The 25,692-nt window shown below is 41.6% G+C and overlaps 2 protein-coding genes across 2 annotated transcripts in view; both read left to right on the top strand.

Moving 5' to 3' along the window:
* The first annotated feature begins 288 nt into the window (after positions 1-288).
* LOC135492939 (TATA-binding protein-associated factor 172-like) lies at positions 289-17,393 on the top strand. Its single transcript, XM_064779688.1, has 35 exons — positions 289-411; positions 1,226-1,286; positions 1,555-1,678; positions 2,035-2,149; positions 2,327-2,458; positions 2,687-2,850; positions 3,269-3,405; positions 3,549-3,678; positions 3,960-4,118; positions 4,386-4,481; positions 4,723-4,899; positions 5,062-5,330; positions 5,614-5,833; positions 6,016-6,165; positions 6,492-6,634; positions 6,944-7,127; positions 7,393-7,565; positions 7,890-8,172; positions 8,310-8,460; positions 8,809-8,975; positions 9,201-9,351; positions 9,605-9,711; positions 10,013-10,214; positions 10,429-10,577; positions 10,855-11,007; positions 11,316-11,453; positions 11,583-11,734; positions 11,961-12,038; positions 12,191-12,593; positions 12,804-12,914; positions 13,123-13,277; positions 14,480-14,626; positions 14,810-15,017; positions 15,283-15,374; positions 15,546-17,393. The coding sequence occupies exons 2-35, from the start codon at positions 1,276-1,278 to the stop codon at positions 15,811-15,813; spliced, it is 5,499 nt and encodes a 1,832-aa protein (XP_064635758.1). The 5' UTR covers positions 289-411; positions 1,226-1,275; the 3' UTR covers positions 15,814-17,393.
* A 4,524-nt stretch (positions 17,394-21,917) lies between these two features.
* Positions 21,918-25,692, top strand: part of LOC135492960 (guanylate cyclase 32E-like) — a 71,827-nt gene continuing 68,052 nt past the window's right edge. The window contains exon 1 of the mRNA XM_064779712.1: positions 21,918-22,747. Within this exon, the coding sequence (XP_064635782.1) occupies positions 22,382-22,747 (366 nt within the window). The 5' untranslated portion in view covers positions 21,918-22,381. The remainder of the gene's footprint in view (positions 22,748-25,692) is intronic.

Below are 25,692 nucleotides of genomic sequence, written 5' to 3'. Positions count from 1 at the left end.
ACATTTGGCAGGAATTCTGAGCAGCCCACTCCAATTCCCATCACTCCAGACTCATCCTGGGGAATTCTGCAGGGCCGGAGAAGTGGACATTAACCGCTGATTAACTCCGGATGCTCAGGACCAAAAATCCCAGTGTCGCCATCTATCCTAAATTGATGAAACCAGAACAGGTGCTCGTGACATAATTGATGTATAGATGTCACTAGTGATTGCTTTTCCCTGATTGGCTGAATGTGGAGCCCTCTGACCAATCGGAGTTCTACTTGACAACTATTTCCTGCACAGTTCTAAACATGGCCGGCATTATAAATACAGACCGCGGAAGAGCGACTTCCCTGACCCAATACTTTCTGGAAAACCATATTCGTATCGCCTCCAGCCTTCAAGTATTGCCAATCTGACTAACTTGAGGTAATCTCAATATTATTGTGGTTGTCATCTTTCATAATTGCCTAGAATCTCGTAATTCGGTTGTCGAAAAACTTAAAAAATTACTCCAGAAATGACAACTGAAATGTTTGCATTTTTTGCAGTGCATTTGCACTGCACGTTATGTGTATGTAGGCCTATGCATCATCATTATGCATGTATGTACAGGTTATACTGGGCTAATAATACTAGTGATGCATGGATGGCATATGCATTTGATCAGCTCACCAAATCTTGTTTCAAATTGTCACGAGATCTTGCATAATCTTGCATATCAAACATTTGTCGATCTCCTTAGTCCTTGGCTTCCTTTGTTGGGCCTCCTAGTCCTATGCATCGGGATGGCTTATCGTATCCCACCGCTCATGGCGATGCGCTGGCACTATCACAAGGATCACCATGCCCATGTCCATCGCCGACACCAATCAGAATCGTTGCTTAAATTTGGTTATCTTAGGTGCGCGTAGAGCAGCCGGCTGTGCATGCATAACAAGACATTGCTATTGGGTCGGATTGTTGAATTGTCGGGCAGCGAAGTGCGCCTGTCCAAGTTGCCTCACTCAAAGATTGAAAAAATGCTGGTAGAAAGGCTCTAAAAATACTCCTGTGTGATGTGATGACATAGCCCAGGGTCAGGTTGTCAGAAAACAAGTTGGAATTAGGCCTTGGACACAGACAGTATGAGTCGTGCTGGATGCTGGTTACTTGCCTTCAGGCAAAATACCAGAATAAAATGAGAGACTTGGAAGTGGTTACCAGTCCAGCAGGTTAAATTGTGCATTCTTTGATTCTGCAGGGTGGTGAAATTAAAATGAAAAAAGGGCCAAAAGACGAAGTGGACACAGTATGACTACTCGGTAAGTCATGAAGTCAGATTTATAGATATGATGAGACTACAATGGGCTCTCCCTAAAAGGTGCTCTATATAAGCAAGGCAGCAGCTTGGTGGGCAAGATAAAGTTACTCAAGGTCGCCAATAGCGCCCTCTCCCATCTCACAGTACACTCGAGTACAGTCAATACAAATTCTATGAAGTGTCTAGTATGTTCCATATTGGCCATCATACTCTCAATTCTGTAACCGTCTCAAAGATGGCGCTCCTGGCATGTTAATTTTTCTCTTCAGTTTGGACCGTTTGTTTCTTCTCCTTGACACTGGCTCCACCCCTGTGATTCGGAAGTCTGCCGCGGAACAGCTTGGAGAGGTACAGAAACTCCATCCCCATGAATTACATAATCTACTGGCTAAGGTTAGTTTGTTTGTGTAGGTCCATTTCTATCATTTTATTGAGGAGGCGGGTGCTACACAGTAGAACTCCACAGCTACAGCTAGGCGCCCATTGTAAAAGGTGATGATGACGACAATATAAAGTTGAAACTGTATGTGATTTCACATGATTAAATGACACATTGACATTGTTATTCACCTTGTTTTTCTTCGGTCATGGTTTTTTTTCCTGGACGACTCACAATGTATTCACCTGTTAAAATGATTCCAGTCATGCCAGTGGACAGTAACTTCACAAAAAAGCTATATAAAGCATGTAAAAATGATCAAATGAGTTTTTTTCCTGGTTATAATAGTATTATGATCATGTGCTTGTAGGTACATTGCTATCTGCGGAGCAGTTCCTGGGAAACAAGGATTGCTGCTGGCCATGCGGTGTGTGCTATAGCAAAACATGTGCCCAAGTGGGAGCCACAGGGGGCACCAAAGGAAGGTAGGTTTGATGAATTCAGAAGCACATTGAGCTTGAAAATGTCTCACATAATCCAAAGGCCTGCTTGTTCCATAGATGAGCTGATAAATGTCTGCATTGGGTGGAGGCCACTCCAAATACTTGGCCATCCTGTCCATCATGCGTTGAAAAAGATTTTAAACCTTTCTTCAATTTCAGAGGAGTCTTGTTGTAAACCTCTGCCTGGTCAGCTGACAGTCAGTGGGTTCAACATCGAAGCAGTCCTTATGCATGCTGCTTCACTTCTTGGCTCAGAGGGTATGGAGTATGACACAGATGAGGAAACTAAAGGTACGCTCAAAGGACGAGGGTGATAATAGAACAACATGTTGGTAAACTTCTCATAACATTCTCAAACATAAGTGCCTGAAAAACAAGTGTGACATTTTTCTGACCCTACCCTCCCCCAACCTTACTCTATTCTCCAATGACTTGGGTCATGTGCTTTTGTGGACATTAGTCTTTGAATTTCATAAAAACATCACCTTGAGTGCGCAAGTTATTTTTCTATTCCTCAAGGAATGGACCCCAAGGATAAGGTCACGAGGCAAAGACAGCTATTGAATAAACGTCTTGGTCTTGATGTGGCTGGAGGAATGGGCCTGGCGCCTGATGACCTGTTTAAGGATGAGGATCTTATGGAGAAGCCTTCAGAGTCACCTAAGGCAGAGACCGTTCCACAGGTAGACCATCTTTTTGTGCAACTTTTTCTGATCTTGACCTGTCTTCCCAAACGATCAGAACAAAATCATAGTTGTTTGATTAAACTTGACCTGACTTAGGCAAAGACAAAGACTTGACCTGTTTTCTCTACAGGGCCTGTTGTTATCGGCAGTTTTAGAATTGACATAGTCACTTTTGCTTATGTTTTATCATCAACAAGGCTGTCCATAAAACTTGTTTGTCGAATGTAATCTGTAGGGCAATGTATGGCAGTTGATAACTGCCCTCAAGTTAGAGTGAAATGTATGGTGTTACGTCAGATAAAGAATATGTCACCCTGGTAGTTTGAACAACTCTAGAAAAGGTATGATTTCTTTCAAGCCACCCAAATTTCAGAGACATGATAAAAAAATCATGGATTCTAATTCTCCTCTTCAGAAAGCAATAAGTGAACTTGTAGAGCAGCACATCCAGCAATCAGGTGGACACCTGAGTGCTCGGGAGAAGAACAGAGCAAAACGAAAAGCCAAACTTCTTGTTAAACAGATCTCTAAAGATCCTACCAATGGAAATGGGTTAGTAATACATGTACATCTACAACGAGAAATTGAACCATAGACACTAAAGTAATTTTAAAAAGCCAAAGGTTTTTTTCTATAACTTTTTGATTGAAGGCAAGTCTTAACAGCTTTTTCTCATCTCGTCTTTTCCTTTCCAGGGATAGTAACAGTGACTGTGATCTACCACCAAAGAAGCGGAAAATGGCGCGTGTGTTGGTTCCCCAACCATCCTCGAAGGATAAGGTGCTCCTGGATAATGTCATGGATTCTACAGTTGATATGGATGATGTAAGTGTAACAAGGTCAAAGAAAGTTGAAGAATTGACCTTGCTCAGCACAGCTTAAAATCCTAGAAATGATAATAAACAAAGAAGTGTTGCCCCTGGTATAAGTTGGGTCTTTTCTTAGTCGTTTTGACAAGAGCGTAAACTGTATTAAAATTTGGTGTCATGGTGTGGTATCTACATTTGCTAAAGGAGACCATTATCCAGGTGTGTTGTGGTATGTTAGCACTGTTCTTAGTTTTCATCAGCAGAGAGTGAAATATATCAGTTTGTGCCTCCTTCCAGTGTGAAGATTGGCCTTTTGATGGGTTCTGTGAACTCCTGATCCAAGACTTGTTCCATTCCTCTTGGGAGTTCAGACATGGAGCCGCCACAGGCCTCAGGGAGGTGATCAAGCTGCATGGACTTGGGGCCGGCAAGAGTCAGGACATGCCTTCTGATCAGGTACAGAAACAAAACAGATATCCTCCGATTTTAGGTACACAAGGCAGATCAGAACAAATGAAGAAAACTGGAATATTTACAAGTCCTATTGTGTCAGTTCTCATGGTACAATGTTGTTTCAAAGATTACTACACAGAGTATTTGGACTAGTACCTTTCAATCTTTGATCCAACTGTGCACAAACTATTGACCTCTTGGCCCTGCCCACAGCCAACTACAGTGAACCCTAAAATTTCAGTACTAAGTCTTGATTTCTTCTATTTGCAGCTGTCCACTTCGAATGAGTTTTATCTTGAGGACCTTGCACTAAGACTGCTTTGTGTCCTAGCGTTAGATAGATTTGGTGATTTTGTCTCAGATGAGGTAAGATGATAAAACACTTGTTAAAGTAGTCGATTGTTCTCTTTATGTTGCTTGCCTACACATGTGTGGTTTGGCTTAACCCACTTGACCACAGGCTGTGGGATTTGGATTCTATTTTATTCTTACTCACTCTCAGCCTTCATAAAAAAGCACTCCCAGTTGTTGGTCCAACATCACAAATGAAGTTAGCTTGAGCCTGAAGTCCTTTCTCAGCAGCTAAAGATTTCACCTTTGATTTTAGGTGGTTGCTCCAGTACGTGAGACTTGTGCCCAAGCTCTTGGTGCCACCGTGAAGTGTCTCAGCTGCGATGGTGTGGCTGGCATCCTTAACGTCCTACTTCAACTTCTGAAGCAAAGGCAGTGGGAGGTGCGTCACGGAGGCTTACTGGGAATCAAGTATCTTCTGGCGGTGAGACAGGTAAGGGTGAAGGATCCTGCTGTTTGTGACAAAAATGTAAATATTCTATTTGTCACATTGCAGGATTGGCTCTTCTACTACTTTACTGCTTATTCAAGACATGTAGTATACCAATCCCATTAGTTTCTCACTGTTCACACAGGTCTTTCTTTTCTCTTTTAGGAAATGACATCAGACCTTCTTCCAAAAGTTCTCAACTACATCTTCCAAGGTTTACAGGATCATGATGATGATGTTCGTGCAGTTGCTGCGACATCTTTGTTGCCAGTAGCGACACAGCTTGCTACGCTACTACCGCAGCAGATTCCACTGATGGTGTATTGTCTGTGGAACACGTTATTAGAGCTAGATGATCTCACCTCTTCAACTAATAGCATCATGTCACTTCTTGCTGCCCTGCTCCAGACCCCAGCTGGAATGGTCGCTCACAGGTATGATCATAGTAGGCAAAGGCCAAATAGCTGTCTCCTCCTCTCGCACCATTGACGCCGGGTCGCCCACTCATTCACCAACATGTGATTGGTACTCAAGGGGGAAAAGATTATTATATGTGTCCTTAAAACCTTTTGAAAACGCAATAAACCTACCTGAAGAAACTTCCATTAGCCTGAATACTGTCTGATTTTGGAGGAACTCCTTCACATAAATATGCCATTGGGGCAGATTCATTGCAAGGAGAATGAAATAACATCATTTTCTGTGGTTATTTTTCAGTTCCAACTCGACTCTGACCGAGTTTGTCCCTCGTCTGTGGCCCTTCCTACGTCACAGCATAGCCTCAGTGAGGAAGTGTGCTCTGGAAACCCTTTACACTATCCTCTGCCAAGAGCAATCTCCAATCTGGCTCATTCCGATACTTCAAGATGCCTTGAGACATATCTACCAGAGGAGTCTTTTGGAACATAAAGCAGAACTATTGGAAATAATTTATAAGGTAGGCTAAAAGCATTATATTGAAGTCAGCTGAGTTTGCTGTTCTGCTCGCTTTATATAGGTGAAGTGGCTTTGCCCTAAACATCTCGGAAAGCTTGAGAACCAAGTATTCAATGTGAATGTGCAGTTAAGGAAAAGATATATGTCGGCCAGTTGTTTGTCAGTCATTGTCATTCTCTGCAGGTTTGGTGCAAGCTGATTGAGCGCTCTCCCCACGAGTATCTGATCGGAGCCTCGATGCCTTGGCTTGCTGTCTGGCTATGCCTCATCATGCAACCGTCCATTGTTCCCTTTGAGAGAGCCCTCCTCATAGAAGCAAAACATAAGCACAAGGTATGGATACGAATATTGCTTCCTCTTATTTGTGTTGTCTTCTTTGTCCTAGAGGGCACATAGGGTTTCAATAATCTGCCTCCACCCTCCTCAGTTTTCTTGGATTCACTGAATTCTGTCTGCGCTTAATCCAAATACGGTATAAAGATTTGCTTCACCTTGGATTCAAATGCAATTGAGCACATTTGTTTGGAGCAGTGTAATCCAATGTCTAACTACATGTAACTCGGCTATTTGCGCCACTCATCCAGAGCTTGTCCTTGAAACCCAAGGTCAATCACAGTGATATGGCTTTAACTGAATGTTCATTCCTTCATTTCCTCCAGGATCCACAAGATCTCAAAGGGCGCCCCATTCCAGAGCATCTAGTCAAGGAAGCTGAATACTTCATTGGTGGGAATGAGTCTATGGTTGAGAGGAAGAGCTTGAGAGATCAGCATGTGATGGGGGCCAGACTCTTGGCCAGTAGGTGAGAAGAAATCCTGATCTGTCAGTCAGTCAGTCAGTCAGCCAGCCAGGCAATCAGTCAGTCATATTTTTAGGTGGAATTCAAGAAGACTGGCAAGTGACTATGCTTGCTGCGCCTCTATAATGATCCTAATCTGGCCCGAGCCTGAAGATTGTGCTGTCTGCAGATTGCATGGTTTCAGTCACACTTATTTCGCTTGGAAGGCCTTTATTGTGTCCTTATTTCTAAGATTACGAGGATACAAATCAGTTTTTGGCTCTGACATAATGATTGAGTTGTACTTGGATGTAATCTTATGTTTTTTTTCAGGTTGCTTGGTTTCCTTTGTAGCCACATCACCCGCCCTCCACCACCACCAAAGAAGTACCCCGAGGGTATGGAGACACCTCTAGAAGCTATGGCAAAGTTGTTGCTCTTCCATTTGGATTCTAAATCGGCTCTGCAAAGATTTGCCATAGCATCTGTTGTAAGGGAGTGGGCAATGATGGATAAGGTATGCAACGATGCAGTTATGTAACTTGTTAATACCAGTCTATGATCTTTACAGGTTTTAGAACTTCACTTGAAAACAACAGTTATTATAATGCACTGTCACATGTATTTTATGTGCAATTATGGCCCAACAAAGTAAACTGATTGCCTAGCCACCTTTAATATGCCAAAGTGCAGGTGAATTAGGATGTGGTTTGCTCAGAAATCAAATCTACATTACACTACATCCTGCCTTACACAACAATGTCCTTTCGTTACTGCTTCAGGATTGTCCGTTACAAGAAACGGTGAAATCTCGCATTCAGTCATGTCTGACAGAGGCAATCTACTTTGATGAGATAGCGGTGCTATTCACGAGGATGCAGAACAGATGCCAGGAATTCATGACGTTACTTGGAGAGAAAACCAAAGTTGAGGTGGCAGCTATGATACAGGCAGGGTAAGGCCGTTCTTTTCTTGGTAAATTGCAGTCTGTTTAAGCAACTAGATATATAATGAATCTTGTTCTAAGCTTTGCTCTGTGTGTATCTCTGGTTTCCCTTTCACACCAGTTATCCACCTGCCTGTTATCCCACCAGCAAATAGTCAGAATCATTGACACACTGACCCTTGCATTCAAATTTTTCTTGAAAGGTACAAGACGGAATGTTTTCTCTTTTAAAATGTAATTTGTGTGTTCGTTCATTTGTTTTCGACATCATAAATCATACTGTGTCTCGTCATGCCACATCTTCAATCAAGTTCTTTGTCACATTTCTTTTAGGCCTGTACTGACAGTTGAACAAGCTAATTCACTTTGCAATGAAGTGTTCAACTCCATGAAGGATAAGCTACAGGGCCAGTCGCTACAGCTTATTGATGAGAAACGGTTGCAGCTTCTGAGCACCGTGTCACAAACCAGTTCCGAACAGCAAACGCTCTCAATGAGGGCTCAGACCAGTCTTGCTGGGGCGTTGGTTAGCCAGGGGTACCTGCCTGATAAGATGAATCCGGTCATTCGACCCCTCATGGATACCATAAAGAAAGAGGAGAACTGCCAGTTGCAGGTAGGAGACAAAGCCTAAGAATTAAAGTTCACAACATGACAGTCTCCTTGGATGTAGATTAAATTAAAATTATGTGTGGTTGAGTTCTGATGACAAATACGACAAATAGTATATCAAACAATATCCTCTCCTTGCAGAAACTGGCAGCCAAGAACCTGGCTTTCTTACTCAACCATTGCATAGACAGGACGCCATGTCCCAATGCCAAGGTTGTGAAGAATCTGTGTAGCTTCCTCTGTTCAGATCCATCCACCACGCCTGTAGTCAACCAAAGCAATACAAATACAGGTTAGTTCTAGATGTATGTATATCTTCTCGGGAGTGACACAGCAAGTTGGTTTAACTGCAGTCTAACAGGCTATAGGATTAGCTCTGGTTTCGAGGAAAACCCAGCTTTTTGTCTCTGGACTGACCAGAATGGGTGCCCAAGGAGTACAGTGTTGGCCCTTGACGGTTGTTTGACTGACTTGAGTACCTGTGCCATGTGGGGCAGAAGGTCCCATCATATGAGTTATTGTCTTCGAAATACCTGGCCATGTGTAATTTTCATTTGTAAGATCAATCTGCTAGGCTTCCAGTGCCACATTAGTGCAAACCAGTAAAACCAAAATTCTATGGTATTCATTCCTGTTTCAGATGCTAGCTCTGTGGATGCAGCAATCAACTGTGATGTTTACTCAGGTATCTTGACCCTGTCTGCTCAAGCTCGCAACATGGATGTCGGTAGGAAGAGAACGTCCAAGAAGGAATCCACCTTTACCCGTGATATTCCAACAGACATTCTTCCGAATGGCGATCAAGGTGTAAGTTCTTGTTTGTGATTTATATAACCTGAAGCCCAATGAAAAGACTTGGTTGATGAATACATGCAATTCGGCCGTGATGTGTGTCAAAGACAGGGTCACTGAGCCAGTATCCCCAATTGGTGCCCAATCGCCTTGGCACTTGAGAAAGAATGCTCAAAAGATAAAATATACATGTAGAAGAAGGTAGGTACTCTCAACAACAAACCTAAACTTCTCTTTCAGTCAAATTGCCTCCAAGCAATACAAAGAAGAGGAGCTGAGCTCGCTCTGACAATCATATCCAAGCATTTTGGCGCACATTTAGATAGTCAAGTTCCCAACCTATGGAGTGGCATGCTGAGTGCGTTGTCATCTTTGGAGAAAGACAAGTCAGGTATGTACATCATCCTTCCTGAATTTTAAATCGATGGGGTGAATTAAAGGTGTTCTGTTGGCAATATATGAGTTTAGTCAAGTTGAATAGGAAGACCAGCTAAGAATGAAAGATATGTTATGATTTTATTAACACGAAATAATGGTCTGTTGTCATGCTACATCTATGAGACTTTTCCTGATAATCATTGTGGAATCTTTTAGAGCAAGATATGGACTGTGAAAAAGTTCATCTATCTTTTCATATCTTGCAGACTTGTCATCTTTGAAAGAGAATGATTCGGCTGCTCAAGAGCTAGTCAACTCCCTGCAGGTCCTTGAAACAGTGGGAGCTGAACTTAGTTCACATTTGTATAATAAGGTAAGAGAATATCTTATTGCCCAGTTGATATTTTTGTGGGCATGGCAAATCTGTTTGTTGGGTTGGTTCTTGAAGGTGAAAAGATGTTGAATAGCTGCATTGCCACATACTTTGTTAAGTGTAACTTTCATATACCTACAACTTGTTGCAGCAGCAACTGGGGTTGCCTCGACCCTGATTACATGTCAGGTATCAAGGATGCTCCATCATTCACAACGCCTCACAGTACATGAACCATGCTGAGAATAAAAAAAGAGAAGGATTTTTGTGTTACTGACTGCTACATTTTCTTCTCTTCCAGTTACTTGCGCACATCACCCACCTATGCACATGCCTGGAACATCCTTATACAGCAGTCAGACACATGGCAGCTCGTTGTCTAGGTACCCTGGCCAAACTGGACATTGTGACTGTGATGACTTACACCATTGAACATATCTTACCGCTATTCGGAGCATCGGATAACGTAACCGTCAGACAGGGAGCACTGGAGACTCTGCATTGTATCCTTCTTAACCGGAATAATTCAACAGCCAGAAAATGAAGCTGAAAAGACCTTTGCACTTGAGACATATCCACATTCCTTTGTTAGTGTCTGTCTTCCGAATGTTGTCCCAATTCAAACAGTTCTTATGACTTCATGCTTTGTCCTTAGCCAGATACTATTTGCTTTATCTCTCCTTGTAATCATCATTACTTGTCCTTGACCAAGCCAAGATATGATTGACCACCTTGGTGTCGAAATTGTGCCATACACCGTCCTGCTAGTCGTCCCGGTGTTGGGACGCATGACTGACCAGAATGAAAGTGTTCGGTTGATGGCCACGCAGTGTTTTGCTATGTTGATCCGGCTCATGCCACTCGAGGTCGGTGACATTTCAAGACATTGGTCCCCAAATTGTAATGTCCATTTTGTTTGTGATTTTCGTGTGGAAAGTGTGTGTCACTTAAAACTTCTGCTAAAACACTTCTAGACTTAAAACTACGTCTATCCTTAGCTCAGTTGGGATGGTCAAAGGAATAACCAGACAAATTCTATTTGTCAGTGTTGGGCCTATGCCTTATAGCAAACCTTTCAGAATTGGGAATCTCTTAACTCTTGCAAAGTTGAGTAATAGCGTTCTGCATTTTGTCATATCTCAGGCTGGTATTCCTGATCCTCCTGACCTGAAGAAGACGTTGGTTGACCAGAAAGATAGGGAGCGTCGCTTCCTCGAGCAGCTCATGGAGACCAGCAAATTAGAAGACTATAAAGTGCCAGTCAAGATTGATGCTGAGTTACGCAAATATCAGCAGGTATGGTAACAACTCGACAACAGGAGTGGTGACCCTGGTTGCTGCACCGGTACCCCCCTCAAGAACATACCTTTGGTAAAAATGAACCTCTCCTTTGATGTTCACTTGATGCACTTTGTATCAAGGAGCAGTTCAAAATAATCAACAAACTGTCTATTGTTTATGAGGTGCTGTCTTAGACGGTTTGGGCATATGGCCCATACATGTACCTAACTTCACCAGGCACTGTCTCAATGGTCCAACTCTCAACTACATGTATGTACTTTCAAATTGGTGGATCTGTTGATTAGGAACATTTTCTTTTGCAGGATGGTGTAAACTGGTTGGCATTCCTCAACAAGTACAAGCTTCATGGCATACTCTGTGACGACATGGGTCTGGGTAAGACCCTGCAGTCTATTTGCATCCTGGCTGGTGACCACTTCTACAGGGAACAGAAGTATCAGGTAAATATCAAACTGCCACTTCCATTGCTGTTGCAAGTATGATCATAGAGTCGCTTTGATAAGTGGGCAACATTACTGATCTGTCACCAGGAAAAAAAATGATTGAGTTCTAAACTTCTCTCTTTATAGGAAACAAAACATGCCGACTGTGTAGCACTCCCCTCTCTGGTTGTCTGTCCACCAACTCTGACTGGCCACTGGGTGTATGAAGTGGAGAAGTTTGTGGACAAGGAATATTTAAATCCACTACATTACACTGGTACACCCCAGGAGAGACAAAGGTATGTTTATTTTGTGGATGTTTATGTATAAGAAGTAGTGGTAGAGCGTCCTTCCCTGTCAGCATCCAGTAGATTTAAAGTTATGAACCCAATGATTATGCGTTGGTTTAAAATACTTAGTGACAAACAGGGGGGGGGGGGAAGGATGACCACTTTTGATCCTGTATGACATGGTTTTCATCTAACATGGTTCATACATGTAATATCAAGTTTGTTTCATCTTCAGACTACGCAGCAAAGTGAAGAAGCATAATATTGTGATTGCATCATATGATATCGTAAGAAATGATCTGGAATTCTTTGGGTAAGTCTTGTTTTAGATCAGTGGACATCATTATAAAATCATTGAATAGCATCGATGAATGATGTGAATGACATCATTATGTTTCTGATGGAAATGTTTGCCGCGGTCCTGCTGTGATGTTCATTAATTGACCTATTGATCATCTTTTTCAGGGCCATAGATTGGAATTATTGCATTTTGGATGAAGGTCACACCATAAAGAACTCTAAAACAAAGCTCACCAAGGCAGTCAAACAGCTCAATTGTAACCACCGGTTAATCCTCTCCGGTACGCCGATACAGAATAACGTCCTTGAACTCTGGTCTCTGTTTGACTTCCTCATGCCTGGGTTCCTTGGCACGGAGCGCCAGTTCCAGGCACGTTACGGCAAGCCTATTATCCAGAGTCGGGATGCGAAGAGCTCGTCCAAGGAGCAAGAGGCTGGTGTCCTTGCTATGGAGTCGCTGCATCGGCAGGTGCTGCCATTCCTGTTGCGTCGGTTGAAGGAGGATGTCCTCCAAGATCTCCCTCCAAAGATTATACAGGATTATTATTGTGATCTCAGTCCACTTCAGGTAAGTTTGATGAATTACATGTTATATCAAGCTGGCGGTCCTTGGTTGTTGTGAAAGAAAGCATCAAGATTTATAACTTTTAAACATGGCACTGGTCCTTTGACTGAGAGTCACATGAATTATGCTTGATCGTCAACTAAGTCATTTCTAGATGTGTTGTATTGCGACTGCATGTAACTGCACCTGCCTCATATATTATTGTAATTGCAGGTTCAGCTCTATGAAGATTTCTCGGAGAGTAAAGCAAGAGAGAATGTTAATGAAGATGTCCTCAGCAGCGAACAGAAGGTCAACCAACAAAAAGCTACACACGTATTCCAGGTAATACCATTGTATCCCAACTGGTTCTCACTTGGGTTCCTGAAGGCCAGTGCATATAGGCTTCTAGCTGAGAACCATTTACTGTGAAAATGCGTCTCTCTCTACACAGATTGATTAGTTTGAAGTTCATAAAAATTTCCTTGATCTTGTTCTTGATGCAGAGGTGTCTGCATACTTGACATTATTTGGTTCCCTGTTTTATTTCCAGGCTCTTCAATATCTGCGTAAAGTCTGTAACCACCCAGCGTTGGTGTTGACATCCAAGCATCCACAGTTTGAGAAGGTGACAGCACAGTTGGCTCAGAAGAACAATGCTCTTGCATTGAATGATATCAATCATTCCAGTAAACTAGTCGCACTCAAGTAAGTTCCATCACATAATTATGTGTCGTAAAGAAGCTTTGAGTTGCTGAAAATGGACAACTCACTTGCGTACCAGCCAAGGAGGATACCGCGGTGACGTCACGGCTTTTCCAAGATGGCGCTGCATATTGTAAACAAACTCGATCCACGGCCAAGGGAAAATCAAGTCATCAAAAAAGTTAGATTTTTCGCATCAAATCAGAGTTATTAGTACTTTTCTGCTATGAAATAAGTCTTCAGACAATAAGCTATCATTTGAATAATGAAAAGTGCTGTTTTGATGGGGAAAAATAGTTTTTTTTAACCAAATAGCCGGGCACCGATCTTCCTAAATTAGCGATGGTTTCAAAACAGTCTCCCAGATATGGGCAATCTCTTCATTATCATAATGGGATTTGGAGGCATTTTTACATATTTAACAAGTTCGAGACCTGTAGGACCTAAAACTCGCATAGATCCCCATAGATCCCCTCTATTTGTCGAGTTAGCGCCCCTGTAAGATCATGCATTTTGGGACACTAGAACGAAATCTTCCTGTGGATATCGCGGTTTCGGTGATGATTTAAGGAGAAATTGACTGTTCTCAGAGTTGTATGGGACAGAAATGAGTTCATACTTAATGAATACATGAATATATTATGATATGGGCGGGCTTCTAAGTCAAAACAATAACGAACTCAACTGCACCTCTACTGTATATTGCGTAGTGTATTGCCTAGTGTATTTCGTATTGTATTTTAGCGGAGACATTATTTCCGCACTTTGGCCACGCCAAACGTCTTTTTTATTCGTGGAAGTTAATCTGCTCTGTAAATTTTATTTTACACAGAAAGAATCCATACTAGGTATTGCAATATTTCATGTCTATTGGTGTTTTTGTGTATAGGAGCGCACCAGACAGTGAGACGTGGAGATGTGTTCAGTGCTGGTGCTGTGAGTAGACTGAATCTGATTGGCCATAGCGATCACTAATATGGGTCGGGATCACGTGATGTGACGTCACCGCGGTATCCTCCTTGCGTACCAGCAGTGGTTTAAAGTCTGAAGAATGTGGGTTCCATAGTACATGTATGCAATCCTTCATTCTTCTCTCTTTTGACTCAAATGAGTAAAATAGGTATTTCAGCTCTGAGGGATCAGCATAGTTTGAGTTGAGTGTATGGCTCTGTCGCGTTCTAACATTCTTTACTCTTATTTTCTAGGCAACTTCTGCTGGACTGCGGCATTGGAGTGGCATCAAGTGTCGTCAACAACCTAGGGGATTTTGGCCCTATCGTCAACCAGCACAGGGTGCTTCTCTTCTGCCAACTCAAGAGCATGCTCGACATTGTGGAACATGACTTATTTAAGTAAGCAATAGTCTTTTCAAGTCCGCATCATAATATTTGTGAAAAGTGTGACATTTGTTGCCCTATTACATTCTATTGTATAAAACCTTACAGCTGCCTCTCATGTCAAATGAAAGACTCATGAATGACAGTGTGTCAAACTGATATCCTCAGATATTTCATCAGTATCCCATTGCCTTTCAGGGTGCATATGCCTTCAGTCACATACTTGAGGTTGGATGGTAGTGTCCCGGCAGGAACTCGCCACGGTTTGGTCAGCAGGTTTAACAATGACCCATCCATAGACGTCCTCCTCTTGACGACTCATGTGGGTGGTCTCGGTCTCAATCTCACGGGAGCAGACACAGTCATATTCGTGGAGCATGATTGGAACCCCATGAAAGATTTACAGGTGAGTCACTTGCATTGTTGTAGAGTGCCATGCTTCTGAAGGATAGGTCGTCGAGGTAATGGCTGATATGAATAAAAACTAGCAAATGCTTTCACTTCAATTTTGTACAGAAAGGTCAATTGTAAATGTACATGGAGTTTTAGATAAAAGCATTTGCTAGTCTTTATTCATATCGCGCTTCTTCTTGACAACAAAGTGCAGCTCTTTAAGATTCATCATTGCTTTAAAATGTATTCGGTGTCACATTTTGTTACTTCCTTTGTAGGCTATGGATCGAGCCCATCGTATCGGACAGAAGAAGGTTGTCAATGTGTACCGACTGATCACACGGGGAACGTTAGAGGAGAAGATCATGGGGTAAGCGATGTATACCATGTCACTTGTAATTGTGTTTGTCTGTTACTCTGGATGTATCCACAGGTCTTGCAATTGATACAGTACTCAGTCATAGTGAAATCTCATTCATTTTAAATGAAAATAGTTTTTGTCTTGAATCTAATTTAAGTTGATCTTTTTTTGTGTTTTCAGGCTACAGAAATTCAAAATAAATATCGCCAACACGATTATCAGTCAAGACAACTCCAGTCTTCAGTCAATGGGGACTGATCAGTTACTTGATCTATTCACATTGGAAGAGAACAAGAAGGGTGCAAATGCTGCTGGTGGCAGCAGTAAAGAGGGTACAGAGAAGGATGGGGCCAAAAATGTGATCGATAGTTTGGAGGAGTTATGGGATGAGAAGCAATATGAAGATGAATATAACTTGGACAATTTCATATCATCACTTTCTAATTGAGTGGTTTATGGGCATTGAGACGAGGTCTGTCTTGTATTCTGTATGGTGGAAAATTTAGTTATGTGGATTTAAAGGTTACTGTCAGAGGTTGACAATCTGAAATGTTTTGTGTTTTGATATGAATAAAATGATGTTGGGTACTCCTACATACATCGTTGTAACAACTGTGCTTGGATTTGGGCATGCAATTAGTTCAAGATTTTGATGTGGAATTGTTTAGTACAAGATGAAATGGACATGAGAAGGCATGCAACTCGATGACGTACGTGTAGATTACATACAAAAGGATCAATCTTGTGACTTGATCCTAAAAAGATCTCTATCCATGACAACACGGAGCAGTCTTTACGCGCATTAGATTAATTTTGATGTACAATGTACATTGTAAGTTAATGGCTCAGCATGTAGCTGATCACTGTAAAAGCTGCCCGAGTGCTACAGGAAACTGTGAATAATTATACTACCTTATTTCTATTTGTGTCCTACTTACTTGTGTTAAAGACCTCCAATATATTTATGCAATAATGAAAATATGGCTAGGCCTGTACATGAAGTTTTCAATGTTTGCCTTGATCTCACTTTCTGTCGTGGATTAGTAATTATATGATGTCAGTTATTAAATGAATTGTTTATTGAATGGTGCAGCAATGACGTTCATGTAAGTTCACAATTTTGTGGATGTTTCCTGAAATGGCTTATGAGTTAATTTCTGAATTGTTTCAATAAGTTATTCGTAGACTTGATGTAAAAGTGAAGTATCATGAAAAGTGCATTTTGACACATGTACATGCAGCACGGACAAAATCTGGTGATGTCTGATGTCTACAATGTAGAAGGTTTCTATAAAACATCAACCAGTTGTCGTCTATCAGACATCTAAAGTCCAACATTCTTTACCACGAAATAGAAAATTTGAACAGTCAATTCATCTACACCAACCAGTTGATGTCTATGGATAGATGTCTTGATCCCAATAGACATCTACACCAACCAGTTGATGTCTATGGATAGATGTCTAGATTCCAATAGACATCTACACCAACCAGTTGATGTCTATGGATAGATGTCTCGATCCCAGTAGACATCTACACCAACCAGTTGTCGTCTATGGATAGATGTCTCGATCTCAGTAGACATCTACACCAACCAGTTGATGTCTATGGATAGATGTCTCAATTCCAATAGACATCTACACCAACCAGTTGATGTCTATGGATAGATGTCTAGATTCCAATAGACATCTACACCAACCAGTTGATGTCTATGGATATATGTCTAGATCCCAATAGACATCTACACCAACCAGTTGATATCTATGGATATATGTCTAGATCCCAATAGACATCTACACCAACCAGTTGATATCTATGGATAGATGTCTAGATGTCTAGATCCCAAAAGACATCTACATATACATCAACCAGTTGATGTCTATAAATAGATGTCTAGATCACCAGATCTTCCCTATGTAGCTTGTAATGGCTATGTTTATCACTGTTTATCTACCTTCCTCACTAGAAATTGCATTTTACGCAATCCTTGATTAAAGTCCGGCAGATGAACTGCCCCATTGTCTATAAGATATCGTACAGTTGTTCTCTTATCACTTGGAATTATATTTCAGATGCAGTGGAATTGGTCTCATTCCTCCCCCTGTGAGGATGGCTGAATCAGACTGCCTTGGGCACATTGGGAACCTGTACAGTCTACTGGGAATCAAACCTTGGATTGGATACCAACTAATGTGTTTTGCGAGGGAAGAAGCATGCTACGAACTCTGGTATTCAAGGATGGTGACATCTTAATAGCATATGTGAACCTGTTGCACTCTCATGAGGGGTCTCATATTTATGGAACCACGACTTTATTGGCAATATTGGATAACTTCATAAACAGATGATGATAGCTTCTAAAAGAACAAGGGCACACAACTGATCTATTATCCTTCAGTCATCGTTTAAGCCCACATCCCCTTCTGCATTCAATAAAAGGCTTGATCCCTGGAGGAATTTGTAACCATCACAGCAATGATTGGCTAATCTCTATCTCGGCAGCCGAACCGCTCCTGTCAACGCGACCAAATTAGTAATGTGGGAAACAAAATAGTGGCCCCAGTCAAGACAAACACCCACGTAATGAAAGAGCAACAGCAATGACACTGACCGGCTTTACATAACTATGGTGAATTAAGCTTTGATCAAAGAAAGGCAACACCAGCGTTGAGATTGTAACCCGATAATTTTCCTTACAATTGGTCGTTCGTTGATGCAGTTATCGCTAGCGAGCTGTCAGCTTGGATCCAAGGCCTCAATTTTTGATTGTGATGCCTCCCACGTCCGACCCATCATAACATTTTGACCCTTTGATAACGCCTAGGGATTAGTGGAAGTGCTGTCTGGTATGTCAGTGGGTTTTCTTCTTGATAGATGTACGTGTAACAATATGTATCCAGGAAAGCCTCGGTTTTCGAGCTGTGTTTTCCCCTTTTCCGTCATAATGCCACTGGGAATAACGAGAGATTTATTTATGTCGTCCTCACAAAGGCTTTGGTGTCTATGTCTTCCCACGTCAGACCCCATTGTTTTTTAATTCCAGCATCTTTAATTATTCAATGAATCTTTGCTTGACAACTGTTCCAACGTAATAAAGCCTCTGGAAATTTCTGAAATCGATAATCAATTATACTGTTCTTTTTCGTTAACCTATTTTTTATAAGGGAAAAAATCAAGCTGAAAGCATTGCCGAACACATTTTCTCGTCGGTTCGGAGAACCTGCGCCGATTGTGAGCGCCGCATCAACAGATGGTCAATGGCGATCGATTTTATCTAATTACTGATGACCAATAGCTATTGTAACGTGAGAAGCCTAATTCAACTCCCTTGTTCAATAGTTGAGATGTATGCAAGAGGTTTCAATCTGTGACACGGGGTCAGCCGCCTTGAAAATAGGTTAGAATCAGAAAAGCTTTCCTCGCCGCTATAAGCACGGGTTATCATCAATGATTACTCTTGGTCCAATGCATGTGCAGTGGGAATCGAAACTTCGATCTAAAGTCCGAGTTAAATTTCTAAACGCGGCGTGAAACGCTACATATTAGTTACATCAGGCCTATTCGTAGAATACGCTGGTGTATGCGAGCATCGCTGTAACCCATCTCCGGAGCTGAGGCCATGTTACAGCAATTACTCTGAGGCAATTGACGCTGCACTTTCGAATCGCCTGAGATTTGTGTCAAGCCCAGTAATTTTAATGTGAGATTGCACGGAACTTGGTATCAGGCCGTTTCTCCCACTCTTGCTTTTAACTCAAAGATAAAGTACAAGTCAAAGAAGGTAACATGATGTGCTTGGTTCAGTCTTTGCCCTTCTTACCGAGATAAAGCGCTCCTACCACTTCGAAAGTAAGGCTGTATCTTGATAGGTTGAATACTTGTACTTTAAGGTTGACATTTAGGTTGCGGCATCGGAAGAGTGACAAGAAATCATGCTGGACCACATCTCAGCAAGTCGGGTTATCATTCAAGCAAAGATCCTTGGGCGGGGAGCCTGGTTGTCGCCGATTCGGGCGACGCCGGAAGCTCTCAAAACTCCCCGATTTCACCATGCCAGCAGATATTTTAGTCATAAGGTTGTCCATGGTGGTATCCAATTGACAATTTGTCATGTGGAGAAATTAAAACGATGCTTACTAGAGTATACTAAGAACATTAGTATTATCAGAAGTAACGTCTCGCCCTGACGTTCTGTATGACCCTGCTGAATCAATCTTTCCGCCGCCTTCTGATTCTTCAGCGTATTTACATTCAGTAAGGATGACACTGCTCAGTGATGTTTCGTGACAGAGTTCTTTGATATTGCCAGTACTTGCCAAGAAAATAGAATGAGATACCGTGATTGACAATCCACTTACCAGGCGGCTTGCCATCAGCAAGGTTGTGTACCCGCTTGCTGAGAGCTGACTGAGCAGGATAACAGCTTCCCTGCCTATCGGTAGGAGATATCAGCCACCGTGCTCTCTCACTTCTTTTCCATCTCATGGAGTACATGTCGAAGCAGCACTCAAAGCCATTATGTTATGTCGCATTCCATTTGCTTCATCATGTTATCAATTTTACTTTGTCGTATTGTCATAAAAAGAACAAAACCGGCATTACTTTGAGTCCTCGCTTTTTTACAACTCTTCCCAATTTGTTTTGGTCTTCAGAGGTTAACGCTGACGACAGTAAGAGGTGATGACGAAAAATACTGCTTGGAGAATCAGGATGTAGAGATCACATCTGATTGGACGATACGACACGAAGAAGTTCGGCCAATCTATCAAAACCTCCAGACTATGATTATGATACACCATAAAGGGCCCCAGAATGCCAGTTCGGATAAAAAGTGCCGAATAGCCTGCCACCCGCGCGTAGTCCACCAAAAACTATCCCTGGGGTAATCATCTAAAAACCTTTACTAACAGAACAAGAAGTAGCTTCAGATCGCCATGATGTTGAATTCGTTGAAATTTGTTTGCGTGGTTGCCACTTTTTTGTGTAGATTTAGGTGACCCTGAGGAAAATGCACCTATATGGTTGTGGATACACGGGGAGTCGAACTGGTGACGGCCACCAGATCGAAAGCCCAGCATTCTAACCGTTGAACCACAGAGATTTTTTATGTTTGGGTGGAGATTTTCTTTGCTTCATATCGCCAAGCTATGGCGATATGAACCTTGTGTGAAATAGAGCGACATTTTTATTTCACACAAGCTTCAGATCACCATGAGAAGATGCAACTCGAAAAGAATTCCCTCGGGGCACTACACTTTTTTATTGGAGGTTTTCAAGTTAAAAAAATACGTATGTAAATTGGTTTCATATTATTTGGACAAAATGCCAGTGGCTAAGACTATCTTCAATATAAAATTTCCGGTGAAATAATGCCTGTGGTAACATAATTAGATGGCCCCGGAATGGGTTGTTGTGTTCGGAACTGAAAGGTGAACTGTGTTGCCTTGTTATATGAGAGAGAGTCGAGGAGATTAGTTCAGAATCGAGCTGGCTGGGTGATATACCAGATACGCTCATGACATCCGAGTGTATTGTCCTGAAACGAAAAGAAACATGCTTCTAATGACATTTCTTACTGCAGGGGGTCCCAAAATGACTACTAAAGGAAGGCAATTTCGGTCCATTTGGCGATAAACCTACATGTCTCCATATCTAATGATCTACAGCGTTGTCGACGTTTCCAGTTTAATGGCCATTGTGATTAACATCACAACTCTTTCTCAAAACCATGACGGCTCCTTTATGTGTGATCATTTCTTGGTCCCCAGCTGGATAATCAATGTTGGTGCCCAGCCTCTCCGACGATAATAACAATGTCAATTTCCTTGTGTTTGCCATTGTGGCCGTGGCGATTCGATCAGGATGTCCAGTCGGGCTCTTTGGGCAGTGACCGCGGCAGCGTACTGCTGGCTGCTCCGACTAAAGGATGTGACCAATTAGTCCGAAACAATAGTAGTGATGGCTTTTAGTCTGCCTAGTTGTGACGAGGTCGTCTCGAACTCATGGTACAGATGACCAAGGAGGTTTAACTCAGTGTTACTCAATGAAATTAGCAGATATTTACGATGGTAAGGTGTAATCTGCTGCATCAGTAAGTGACTGTTGATTGCATTTAGGAGTATCCCCCATTCAACGTTCAAGCACGCTTAAATCATGAAAATAATTTACTGCATGAAAGAAGCTTGAATGCTGCTAACAGAGTTCAAGTTTGTTTTTCGTGTTGCATCATCATTCGGGTTGTCCTTTCGTCCCCTAGCAAGTTTCGATACGTCTGTTTCACATATAGGCCTGTTGCACCCCAAGCGCACCTCAACCAGCTACCTCTGCACTGTATTACATGAAGTTGGAAAGGGAAAAACTTTCAGTATGGCACCTTCACATTTTACCACGATTGTAAAAAAAACAAGTAGCTCAGCCGAACGACCTGATACTGGCCGGTGACAGAGCGACTTTTACCGTGCGGGTCGATTATATCCGATATGCCGACCAATCAGCTACGGTCACATGACGCAAAAGGAGACGCTGCCGGGTTTCCCAGGCGTATTGATGTTATTCCTGTGACAACAGTCGTCTGCTAAACTGATCCATGTCTTGACTGATCGCATTGAAAAGGACTTCCTTCACTGGAGCGCCGGGCGTATTTTGTTAAGTCATTTCACGATGTGAAAGGTAAGAAAGGAGAGGCAAATACAGAATCAGTGACATAAGAACAGCTTCTTTCCGTGGAATGCACACAACATCGGATTAACGGCACTTAAGAGTTTGAAACGGTTTATATGGTTCCTCATAATTTGACGCTCTAAATATCTCTTCTGAATACCAACCACCTGTTCACGAACAAAAGCCTACAAGGATAAATCTCCAAGAAGAACTGGTAACAACTAGAGAAAAAGACAGATTTCACCTCTGTTTTTAGCATCAAATCAACCCGACCGATGCCTGATTCAGATCAAAGGAATAATTCCATGACTTTCATAGGATAATTTTCTCGTCTTCTGAACATTGTATAAAGCAACATGGCCTATTCTGTCACCCACTTCTGGTGTTTTTGTATATTTCTAAAGTTGGTAACACTTGTAGGAGGAGAGGAAGAGATTCTTATAGGGTACCTGATGGCAGATAAGGGCAAAGCCAACAACCAGGGGAGAATAATATCAGGAGCCATCACCCTGGCATTGGATTATATCAACAATAACCCGAAGTTATTAAGCGGGTATGAGTTGAAATGCATTTGGAATGATACTCATGCGGATACACTGATAGGCACTTCTGCTCTTACTTGGCAGTGGAGGCAAGGAGCTGTGGCCTTCTTTGGCCCGGAGAATGTCTGTGACACGGAGGCTAGGGTGGCAAGCGCTTGGAACCTTCCCATGATATCATATGTAAGTCATCGTTTAAAACAATTAAAATCCTTTGACCTACGTAAGTAATGTGTATTGTTGTAAAAATCTCTTTCAGTGATTTTATAGACTTTTTCCGATATAACATGTTTCCTGAATGTATGCTGCATACGAGCAAGGAGAAGAACGGGTTTATCCAAGACACAAGAAATAAAAAAGCACAAAAAATGTGCATACTAAGAATATATGCATACAATCAGAAAAAAATTAGTTACAGTGTCGTGATGTTCATCAACGAATTTAAATCCATTATTAAAATTGACAGATATCACCAAAGCAGACATTTTAAAACCGGTTAAAAAAGTTAAATCGCAAGTGAAAGAATTGATAAATAAACAATCCTTGATATTTTTAGTACATCGTTTTATAGCTGATAACCTATTCTACAGTACAATACAATAGCGCTCCCCAGATCTGCCGCTTGAAGCGAGCGTGAAATTGCGTTCTAAAATGCATTTCTTAATAAAATTTAAGTAAATTGCCCGTGGCAGATACTGATTCCCCAAGGCAAAGCACTAGTTATCTTGATGCTGTTAAAATCAAAGCAAAAATACCGTTGGGCATCCATTAGTCTTTTGATAAGTTTAAAGGTGGGGGCGGTGTGCAAATACATGTACAAATAATGGGAGAGACGAAAGTGAGCATTACTTTTTATACCTTTAACGATATCACTCTTTTGTTCATAGACTTTAAAAATACCTGGATTCGAATGTGACTTCTTAAATTCTACGAGCACGAATTGAATTTTCAAGGCAACCAGCATCATGAAAATATTTGGTCTTGGGAGACCGCTTCATGCATGTGTAACGATGTGTGGTCCAAGTAGATGTCTATTCAAGTATTCAAATATTTGTTACATTTTGGTTGTTTGAATTGTCTTGGCATCTCAAATTACATGTACATGTATAATTCGAATCCTTACCCTTTCAATATGTATGTGGAAGTCGAACTCAAGAAGTCATATTCAAATGGAGACTAGCTCCTTTTGTATCGGATTCGACATTCAAAAGAATTAAAAGTAAGACTCGTACAATTCCTGTCGAAACAATCATGAGTAATATCTGAATATATTTTCGTCGAAAATGTCCTTCGGAAAAACCGTGATAAGTGCTTGATTGAGTCGTTGGTGGTGCATACTTACAACGCTGTAATAAGATACGTGAGATGTATATAAAACTATTAGCTCCGCTCATGTCGAACTGCCCAGGCAGCAGGAAAAAACGGTCGACCGGGGTTTTCAACCACAGTAAATGCCATTGTGGTGAATGTTCTTCACACATATACCTACCTAATGCATTGTCATACCTATCTAATCGTTCCATCTTCTAGGAAATCGAGGCATTAAAGTCAAATTTGTTGGGAGATTCTGTGTGATATTACATGATCCAACCTCTTGAATGCGGTGATTCAACTGACAGAACACCATTGTCCGATCAGTCTCAAGTCCCTGTCACGGTAATATGCATATTCGGCCCAAATCCATTCCTTTGCGCTGAAGCGGAACCAACCGGATGGACTTACAATGCGTATTTTGTCACGTGAATCACCGAAGAGGTCCCAATGAGAATCCAAGTGATGGATCTAAATCAGTTTGAAAAGTACAAACTACATGTATTACACACATTGCCGACAGTGCAGGTGCGGCTCCTTTTTATTTTATTTTATGTTCCATTCTTCTGGCCGTTGTTTTTCTTATCTATAAATCATGATATGTCAAGAATATATATCATGATTATCAAGGTGTCATCTTACTCATTACGAAAATCAATAAAAACTATAATGATCGGGTTCACCAAGAACTTTCTTCAGGTAATTCGAGTGGAAATTCTACTCGCGTGATCATCAACGTGTGAAGTGGTCTGTCCTGCCTTGGGTTCATTGGCGTAATGCACTATCATTCCCTATACGTTCAACATGTTAAACATCTTTGAAAGAGTCGACAGTGTTCGTTTTCCTTTATCTCAAAATGTATGGGAATATTTTCCCTAAGTCATATTCTTACTACAATTGACTACTGTATCCTTGTCACTGCATGCACCGAGTCCGTTAAAAAATGAACTCAGATTTCAAAGCCGAAAAAGCTTTCTGACGAAGGAAAAAAACAGGTATTGCGTTTAGCCTGCCACCCGAATTCAGGAAACACTGACATAGTCTAATACGATATTGCTGGCGTACGGGAAAAGCTTCAGCTCATGATAGGCCCTTTCCTCTTTGAAAAGGCTTCAAGGGGCGCATTTAAACGCAGTCCATTTGTTCTTCATCTCGTCGTTTGCACGTCTACGAAACACTGTACTTACCATTTTACTTTGAAATGTCTTTAAACCCCAACCATCAGGAAATAGGTTTCTTGCTCGACGCTATCAGCCTATCAGACTGTAAGCTCAAGCACAAGCCTTAACAATAATCATTTCATTCCAGTTCCAACTCCCAGCTTCTCCATCAACTTTGATCAACATTTTCTCAGAAAATGATTGGTTTTACTTCCGGAGGTTACCATATCAAAGTAGGCACCTTAAATGCAGCTCGGATTAAAAGTGAAAACTTCTTACAGCAACCACTTAACTGGTAATCATATTTGACTCGGAGAAAGATTATGCATCTCGGTGTTTTCAATGTCTGACCGTAATGTGAAGCGACTGCCATGACTGCGGCCAGCATGGTTATATCTGAGCCCAAGAAGTTGATCGCATAAGTTATCTTCGAATAAGTTTGCCGGAAACCAAACTTCCTAGGGGGTATTTCTACCAACCAATTGTAAATATTTCAGTTAAATCCGCTGACCCCCACCTTATCAATTTTTGCAGATTTTGCATGGTCTTTTCGTTGACTGAAAATACATGTAGTTTGACAATATTTCAGGGTCAAGATTTAAGAAAAAAACACCGATGGTTCTTCTGTTGAAAGATGACCACTGGATTCGGCAGTCG

Source organism: Lineus longissimus, chromosome 1 (genome assembly GCF_910592395.1).
Source record: "Lineus longissimus chromosome 1, tnLinLong1.2, whole genome shotgun sequence".
Classification (NCBI taxonomy): Eukaryota; Metazoa; Nemertea; class Pilidiophora; order Heteronemertea; family Lineidae; genus Lineus; species Lineus longissimus.
This window is presented reverse-complemented; position numbering and strand designations above follow the sequence as displayed.